Consider the following 9789-nt stretch of genomic DNA (forward strand, 5'->3'; position numbering starts at 1 on the left):
TGGCTGGGGCTGAGGATTAGGGTGCAGGGTCCTATTGCCTGCCCTCCGCCAGTACTGGCAAGGCAGGCTTCCCTTACCCTGAGCCTCTCCAACCCCAAACCCTCAGCCCCAGCCAGAGCCCTCATTCCCCCGCACCCTAATCCTCAGCCCCAGCCCTGAGCACCCCCACATCATGAACCCCTCATCCCCCTGCACCCTAATCCTCAGCCCCAGCCAGAGCCCTCATCCCCCCACACCCTAATCCTCTGCCCCAGCCCTGAGCGCCCCCACATCATGAACCCCTCATCCCCCCGCACCCTAATCCTCTGCCCCAGCCCTGAGCGCCCCCACATCATGAACCCCTCATCCACAGCCCTCACCCCACACTCCAAACCTCTTCCCTAGCCCTGAGCCCCCTCGCATCATGAACCCCTCATCCACAGCCCTCACCCCACAGCCCAACCCTCTTCCCTAGCCCTGAGCCCCCTCCTGCATCATGTACCCCTCGCTCTCAGCCCCACAGCCCTCCTATCCCCAAACTCCGTCCCAAAGCCTGCACCCCCACCCCCTGCCGCAGCCTGGAGCCTGCATCGAGCACAGAGCCTGCATCCAGACCCCCTCCCCCACCCAAACTCCCTCCCAGAGCCTTAGGCAGTAAATCTAAGTGCGTGTTTTGTCCTTTGAGTGAGGTGCATTACTGAGTGTATATATTTATTAAAACTGCGCGCGCTTAGGGGAGGAGGTGGAGAAGAGACAGGGCAGGGGCGGGGCCTCATGGAAGGGGTGGATTGGGGGTGGGGCCAGGGGCAGCAAGGGGGCGTGTCAGTGATGCGGCCCTCGGGCCAATGCACTAGTCCTCATGCGGCCCTCGGGGTCATTTGAGTTTGAGACCCCTGCTCTAGGCAGACTGGAGGACTTCTCTACAGTTCCTTTCTGGAATGGGGTGTGGTAGTACCCTAAGGCCTCCAGCAGGGGGCGTCTGGGCCCAGTCCACCCCATCACATGTAGCAATAGGATTAATAAAATGCAAGGTTAGTTTTCAACTACCTTTACACACTCACCCCGAGCTATGATTTGTGCAGATGAGCCATACACCAGGACCATTCTGAGCTTTTGCTGAGTTTTCACAGATTTACCAAACTTTAAAAAATAAAAAGTAATGGGTATCTGAGGCACAACCCACCAAGCCATCTCCCAGTAGGCCTTATAAATATGTGGGTAATGCTGGGAAGAGGGGAGGGAATTTTATACTATTTTTTCTTAACTTCACATTGTGCACTAGCTGTTTGTAAACAAATAGTGTTGCATTAGGAGAGGGGGCCACAAGTGACACCTGCAGTAGAGTGCCCCAGATTCCACTAATTCAAAAGAGAGTAGTATTTCAGTGAACACATTTTCTTAATGAACTCCCATTGAAAGTGTTTACTGTAACAATGCTTTTATGAAGCAGGCCTAATTTGGTGAAACAGTGCTAGATTTATAAGTTGCAATAAATGTATGTAGCGGTAAAAGTGAATGAGTCTCTAGGAAATTGTTCTTTAAATACCTTAATTACTTTTGAACAAGTACATTAAAACTGAGATTTGGGTTAATTAATTTGTCCTATTCTGTAGAATTTTAGAGGCAACAAGAACTAAAGTAAATTTGTTTAGGTGCAATTGACCAAAGTTGGCTTATAAATATTGTATGGATTACAGAAATTCCCATAATTAGTCCCTCTGCATCTATTTAGAATTGGAATTTTAAAGCACACATAAATTATGAAGGCTAAAAGTAAGATTTTTTTCCTTTTGACATAGTGGCATTTGTGTAAAGCTATAATTTGAGTTAATGTGGCATTCATTAATAGTAATGAAGCTTTTAGGTTTTTTACAGTTCAGGTTTATTTATTTTCTTTATATTTTTCACAGTAACACAACTGCTGTCAGGTTTTAGGTGTGTTCAACAAAAAGTAATACATTTATTATAAAAATAGACTGTAAAAAGTCACTTCTGATGTAGTGAACTGTCGACTGCCATAAAGAGACCTGTTTGATCACACTCTTCAAAGACTTTTTTGCACATTTTAATAGATTAAGAAGGAAAGGTTATATTTAAATATATCCCCAATTGGTGGATCTTCACACTTTTTAGCTTACCTTTTAAAGTTCAAGATATAAATAGCACTCTCTCAAAAAGCATTTATCATACCTCACTGGGTTTTGTTATAGAAAATGCAAATGTAATTTTAAAAGTCTCCATTCTCAGTATGAGCAATTGTTCACTTCTGTAGGTATCTCATTGTCAGCATCTGAGCTAGTTAAAAACATTTTTCTTTGCAACTGACATAGTCTTTATTTATTTGCCTTGTAAATAAATAATAGAAATATTTAACTTTTCCAGGGAAGCAAGCAGTTGCTGAACAACTATCCTGTCTACATCACTAGTAAACAGTGGGATGAGGCTGTAAATTCTTCAAAGAAAGATGGAAGGCGGCTACTTCGATATCTCATCAGATTTGTTTTCACAACTGATGAGCTTAAGTACTCATGCGGCCTTGGAAAAAGGAAAAGGTCAGTGCAGTCAGGAGAGACAGGTCCTGAAAGACGTCCTCTGGATCCAGTAAAAGTAACATGTCTCAGAGGTACTGCATCTTTTCGCTCAGTGTCCACCATATGTGATCTCATTTCACCACATTGGCTCTGGCTCAATATAAGCTTTCAGCTTACTGCAGCAGAAATAGAGAGTGTTTTCGAGACAGATGACAAAAGTGGTTAGAGACATGGAAAAACTTCCAGGAGAGGGGAAATTGAAGAGACTGGGGTTGTTTAATTTAGAGAGGGGTCAAATAAAAGGCTACATGATAAGGTGTAGAGAAGGTAAATCAAATAATCCTATTTATCCTCTTATAATAGAAGAGCAGAGGGACGTTCACAATACATAATTAACCATGAAACTCAATGCCTCAGTATAGCATTTAAGCCAAGAGCTTAGTAGCAGGACTGGACATTTTATATGGATAAAGAGATCATCCACATGTAAATTAGATAGAATTTTTATACAATATATATGTATACATTTTATAAGGAATATAAACCTCATTCTTGAAGATGTAAGCCAACATTAACTCAGAGGCAGGTTATTTCATCATTGTTCACTATGGGGTTTCTTGCTAACAAGTTAAACCACTGCTCTGATCTGCTATGGCAATTCCTATTTTGTTTTTTTGATATTTTATTAAGGCTTGGTGTCAGCATTTATAATGGTCCACATAAAACATTTTAACTAGCTTGGTTTAAAAAAAGCCCTTGGCATTAGTCTTAATGTCCACTTCATAAATATAATATCTATTTCATTCTTTTAAATTAACCTAACTTTCGTAGCACTACATGTGCAAAAAGTCATTCAGAAGCAATTGACAACATAAAATCTATGTTATTAGTAAGCAATGAAAAGGAAAATACAGGGAAAACACCAGCAGCAGAATGGTTGCATTTGAGACTGAACTTCTATCCAGTTAGATTAGAAGTAGCTAACAAGGCCTGGCAGAGCAGACTTTTAATTGTGATATACTACGTAATCACGTAATACATTTAAAGCATTATTTTTACATAAGCTCAGACCGAGGCATGGTGTTTTCTGCTACACAAAAGATTCACCAGATGTTAAAGCAACATAAAATGAATTATCAGAGCTTAAAAGAAGTGGGGCAAATGCATTTCAGTGTATGCAGCATGCTGTAGAGAGGCCTGGAGCTGGATTCAGGGTGTCAAGTTCCCTGGAAGCTAAGGACTTAAAAGTTGAACAGAAGTGCATCAGGCTTTACTAAGATTTCTTAAATTTCAATCGGTAATTTATACAGGAGCAGAAATGTAATACCAACCCTACCACCACTATAGCCTTCCTCAGTTGTCAAGACAGATTTTGAGCAGGGACAGAGAGACAATGGGGCATTGGTGGTGCCACCTTCAGTTATACCTGTTTGCTTGAACAGGCATCTCACATACACCTATCGGCCACCCCTTCTGTCACTGCACTCCCTCCAATCCCAAGGCAGCCAATGGGCAAGACTTCACCCTCCGGAACTTTTATCATTTTTGAGCCACTAGACATGTACTATCGATGTGTGTACCCTGTAGTGCTCTGTGGAAAAAATGGCATTTCCATAAATAATTAAAAATCTTGCACAGGAGGTCAAAATGTCTGGGGTCCATTGTGCCTGTTAAACTGCTCGGTAGAGATTTATAAATTAGTATACCTTGGGTTGGCCAGGCAGTGTACGGGCAGTGCAACATTCTGCAGTGCCAGGGATCCAAATGAGCCTCTCTAGCCCTACCCATTTAAAAGCAAGGTAGTATGAGTGATCCATGTGATCCATGGCATTGCATAATGTTGGACTGGCCCCAGGGTTCATGGCAAGAAGTGAGAATTACTTATCTGTCTGCAGCCAGAGAGACTGATTTCAGAGAGCCATTTCTAACCTGCCTTACTGACAACATAAGGGTGGACTTGTGAGAGCTAGGAAGAGTGCTTGAGGAATTAAAGGGTTTCCTTTTGGTGGGGGGTAAAGAAATGATTATTCCTAAACAAAAGTGGTAGTATTCTATAACTATTACTTGTTTGTCATTGTTCTCCACTCACCAAAAGAAAAAAGATATATTTTCAGTCAGTCTGAGCCCATAACTCTGTATCATTGGGGAGTGTAGCCTTCTGAAATTACACGGCACACCCTAGATTGGACTTCTACAGAAGAGACTATGTAGATGCTGCTTCTTGAAAGAGATTAATAAGGGTTTTGGAGGAAGCAAATGGACAGATCTGCTTCTAGCCCTAGTGAAATAGATTAGATGAACATTTTGGAGAGCAAGAGTGGGGGGAAAATAACATTTTTCCTTAAAAAGGTTGTCCCTATTGAAAGTGGCAACTACTGAAAGCTTACATTAACATCTATAAACGTTTTAAAGATTTATTTCTTCTATTGAAAGATCTCTGGAACCATCTTTAAGTTTTAAAAAAGCCCAGCAGGCCTAAACTGTAGCACTGTTTCTACACAAGTAACCATTATCTTGAGCAACATCCCAGTTTATGAAACCTCATGCAAGCATAACTAGACCGCAGGGACAGTATTGCTTGCACAGATTTACAGGAAGAGGAATTTAAAACATAAATAGATTCCACTTCTGAAGGCACATTGCTGGAGTAGCTATACAAAAATCATACGTCCCAATTTTCCAAAATATCAGCTTGCAACTCAGGATAACAGCATTCCCTGGTCTCAGGATGTTGTGACAGTAATGAACTTAACTTATACCACCTGTTGTATCAATAGCTTGTCACTGTTAGAAAGTAAAATGAGAAATACCCTGCTGCATAGGGGAAAAAATAATTGTGGAGAATAAATAAAAGTCTACTGCTGACTAAGATGTAGTGCAGCCAATAAATAAAGAGAAGTGCTGCCACTTTTAAAATTATATGTTGTCATTTTAAAGTCTGCGTGCCTCTGGTTTTGAGGTCTGACTAGCATTAAGAGTTGAAAACCTGTCAAAACTACTTCTGTAATTCTAATGATCAAATACTTCACATATACAAAAAAGTGGAAGAATAGTAGTTTTGACAATAAGAATGTGACACAAACATAGCCATTTGACATAAGCATTACCCATTTAAATAGCCAGCTTAAACATGGCACAACTTGAGCTTACTTGGTTTCTCATGCAGGGATAAACCCAGTGCTAGGCTGTGAAAGGGCAAGTTAGTCCCTGCTGTCTCATTTAGCTATTTCAATGGCCAATATAGTCTCTAGAACACCGACATCATATCCAGAAACACACAACATAAGTTTAGAACTTAAAGTGAAGACAGCCCAAAAAGGAAAAAAGGTGCCAATCTGAAATACTATTTGAAACATGGTTATAAATTGCTGAAATCTGCAGATATTAAACTAGACAGCAGAGGAAGACCATAAAGACCCATGAATACAAGCACAATAAAATCAAAGTGTGTAAGGATTACAGGTTTCAATTAAAATGCATTTCCTATTTCATACCAATCTATACATGCATTGCACGTTCAATATCATAAAAATCTCTGAAATTGATTGTTTTATTTCAGCAAGGAGAAATTTCTCTGTAACTACACACACACACACACACACTATTGCATATGGTGAAATAAGTGTGCCTAGAAATAAAATAGGTTCAATTGGCATTATCATGGCATTTCCCATAAGGTTTTAAGTAGTCACAATAACGCTCTATTTATTACTTGCTATAAGCGCTTGCTAGTTGGGCAATAACAATGTATGCTACAAAGATAAGCTGTTTCTTATCACTGTCTGTTTTCCACAGAGTTCATTAGGATGCATTGTACTTCCAACCCTGATTGGTGGATGCCATCTGAAGAACAGATAAACAAGGTTTTCAGTGATGCAGTAGGACATGCTCGTCAAGGACGTGCAGTGGGGACTTTCCTTCATAATGGTAACTCGTATTATGAAGGGATAGACCATCAAGGTTCACAAGAAGAACTCTTCAATAGGGGTATCCAAGATGGCTCTGGAGATTGATGTCAATGGAGGAAATCCATACTACAATAGCAACCAGTTAATTAGAAGATACTTTACTAGAAATACTTTCCTTGAAGTCATTTAAGAATCCAAAGCATGTTTGAACTCATACTGCAAACATTCCAGCTTTTCCATCCTGTCCTAGGGCTCCAGGTAACAGAGAGTGATTCATTTCAAGGCCTGCCTATGGGATTCCTTGGTACCTATAAATTGCAAGCCTTTCACAGAATCTTCAAAGGAAAACTGCAATTTAATTCATCTAGTTCTAAAGAAAAGTTAATTTTTAAAAAAGGTATCAAATGATTAAAGAAACAAAAATTCACTGTCTTGTCTGCTGGCTGATACTGGGCCCAGTTCTGAGTTCCTGGGCAGAACTGAACCCTACCAAAATTCCTGACTACTATTCGTTTTGCCTGAGTATGGGGTTTAGAATCAAACCGAGAGGCTTGTGACAAAGGAAGTAGTCTTCTATTTTTTACTAGAAAGTAGTGTAGAAAAATTGTAAAATTGACCTTAAAATGTGGAATATTCCATCTCATGTTATGTACTCAAGTCCTGAACAATACTTCCTTTGTCCAGCAATACCAGGAAATTAAACTTCCCTGCTAAAATGGCAGTGCTCCTTGGCAACAGAATCCTTCAGTTAAGAGGTATCAAAACAGTAACAGGTATTTCTAAACCATTAAAAATTTCTCTGTATAATTGATAGATACACCTCTACCCCGATATAACATGAATTCTAATATAACGCGGTAAAGCAGCGCTCGGGAGGGGGTGAGGGGAGCCTGCGCTCTCCAGCAGATCAAAGCAAGTTGATATAATGCAGTTTCACCTATAACATGGTAAGATTTTTTGGCTCTCGAGGACAGTGTTATCTCGGGGTAGAGGTGTGCTATGTTTATCTAAAGTATTGAGCTAATCACTGCAGTTTTCCTAAAAATGAGATTGCTATACCATGAATTTCCATTTCAGGAGACAGTTTATTTTGCAGCAGTATTTTATGGCTTTAAAGGTTTACATTTACATTTGTTTGTGCTATTGTTTGTGTTTCGTGCTCATTGCCTGATCTGTTTCAAGGAATGAGCTGGTCTTAATACTCAGATACTCAATGGTGCATGGAGGGAGGGATTCTATAATAAAAGTCCAATTTATCCTTTTGGCTATTGGGTACTTAAGCATGGGCTCCAGGACTGATTGAGAGTTGTAAACAGATATTTGTGCTAGAAATGAAGCTGATTCACAATGGAATACAATATTGGAAGCAGATACCAAGGTAAAAAAAAAAAACTCGATTTACTGGAGATTTTCAATATCAGGATTAGGGTACATTGTCACTGTAGAAAAGTTTTGAAAAACTGATGCACTCTAGAAACATTTAACGCCAAAGAAACAACACCCTCCCCTCTCATTTTCAGCATTTTTTCAGTCCTCTTGCTTTAGATGAGTCAGGCCTTCCCCATCACTCTTGGATTCTTGAATCAGCTTTTTCCTGAGACAGCACTTCCTGTTTGACAGACATATTGAACTCTTTCTAGGAAGGTGAATCTTCTCCATCTTTGATCGCCTTTATCTCTACCTCATCTTTGCCTGTTTTCCTAAGTATTTTCCACCCCATCCCTCACCAAGGGATGTGGGCCTACAGAGGATCTACCAACTAATCTCTCCACTTCTCCCCACCATACGGGTGACTACTGGATGGGGAAAGCTAGACACAACACTCTCCATAACAACCACCAGGGGTCCCTCTGAACCAAGGTGCTCCTATATAACTCCTGCTGGACCAAGGGTGAAGTACTGAGGCACCCTCTCAAATACTAATTCCCCATGCGATAATTTCCACATCTTATCTGTCTCCTCTTTGTCTGCCATTGTGAATGGTTTCTGTTGTATGTTGTGCCCCTCCTGTCGGTCAGTGAGAAGAAGCACATCAGCAGCATAGTGCATCTATAGAGCAAGATCATGCTGTCCTTGCAGCTACTAATGGGCTATACCTGGATGGTGTTTCAGGAAACAGTCTTCTGTACATACCTTTGTAGATACAGTCTAATACAATATAGGCTTTAGGCCCATCAACATCCAATACCTCTTAATTTTATTTTTTCTAATGTTTTTAAAGGGTTTTTAAAATCTTCATTTGACTTAGAATAACAAATTTAATTTCTAAAAACTAAGTAGTAATTTAATCACATTGGGCATGACTCTGCCATTAGTTTTTAAGCAGACTCCCCTACTCTAGTCAAGAGAAGGTTCTGCTTATAGATCAATGGCACAAGAGGTCCCCTTGGGAAGAAGCTCAGCATGTATGTCCTTCCACAGTACAAATATTCCATTGTAGCTTTTCACTATTGAACTTGTACTTTAAAAAAAATTAGTAGAAGATAGTACGTTGGTCAGACAGTGCAAGTCTTGCAGGTATGTCTTTAATGTGGTGTCATTTGCCAGAACTACTTGGTAAAACATGTCAGCATTATACTGTAAATGACTATTTACAGCCTGAGTCAGCATTATACTGTAAATTTGTTGACATTATGTATCATGATGTATTTTTGTAAACATTGTGATGGCTTCTTTCAAATGTTTAATTGTATGAAATTAAAAATGAAAATATTTCACTTTGAACAACAGAGAAAAATATCACTTCATTAGCCGGCTTCTCTCAAATAATAATGTAGGGATTTTGTTAAAGCAGCCAGTAAGCCTAGCTTTATTTTTAGTGTAACGGGTAGTCAGTCTTCTGCCCTAAAATGCTGGTATAACTTCACAGTACTGCCCTCTCCTATTGTGCAAAATAACCAAACTTGTGGCCTGATTTATGTATGTAAAGACTATTTATCTATGTAAATGAGTTTTCAGGATCAGACCTATATATCCCAAAATTCTGCCCTCAGCTGCATGTGTGCACCTACCACTGAAGCAAATGGGAGTCACAGATGTGCAGAGGACAGAATTTAGATGTGTTTGTTTTATTTTTTAAAGTTTTAGATTACAAAAATCTGTCCTGGGTTTATGATGAACTATGGTCCCCATAGCCAAACTCACTTCATTTATAACCTTTCACAGCTACTTATTCTAACTAGTCCAAGACATATATTCTCATTGCATTGTAAATCCACGTGTATTACTGAGAACACAGCTGCAAGAAACTAGGAATAAATTCTAGGGAATACTAGGGACCAGAAGTAACAGCATATAAGCCATTGCACAAATATATATTCATGTTAAACCCCTGTGTTTTGAAAAGTATTGTATTAATTTACAGTGCTATA

The 9789-nt window shown here is 39.8% G+C and overlaps 1 protein-coding gene across 2 annotated transcripts in view; it reads left to right on the plus strand.

Annotated features, from left to right (window-relative positions):
• Nucleotides 1-7266, plus strand: part of BEND4 (BEN domain containing 4) — a 34886-nt gene extending 27620 nt beyond the window's left edge. Inside the window, exons 4-5 of one of the 2 annotated variants that reach the window (XM_045019238.1) lie at nucleotides 2362-2602; nucleotides 6306-7266. In XM_045019238.1, coding sequence (XP_044875173.1) covers nucleotides 2362-2602; nucleotides 6306-6523 — 459 coding nt within the window. In that variant the 3' untranslated portion in view covers nucleotides 6524-7266. The remainder of the gene's footprint in view (nucleotides 1-2361; nucleotides 2603-6305) is intronic. The other variant, XM_045019239.1, reaches the window with a different exon arrangement.
• The last annotated feature ends 2523 nt before the right edge of the window (nucleotides 7267-9789 follow it).

This window comes from Mauremys mutica, chromosome 5 (assembly GCF_020497125.1).
Source record: "Mauremys mutica isolate MM-2020 ecotype Southern chromosome 5, ASM2049712v1, whole genome shotgun sequence".
NCBI lineage: Eukaryota > Metazoa > Chordata > Testudines > Geoemydidae > Mauremys > Mauremys mutica.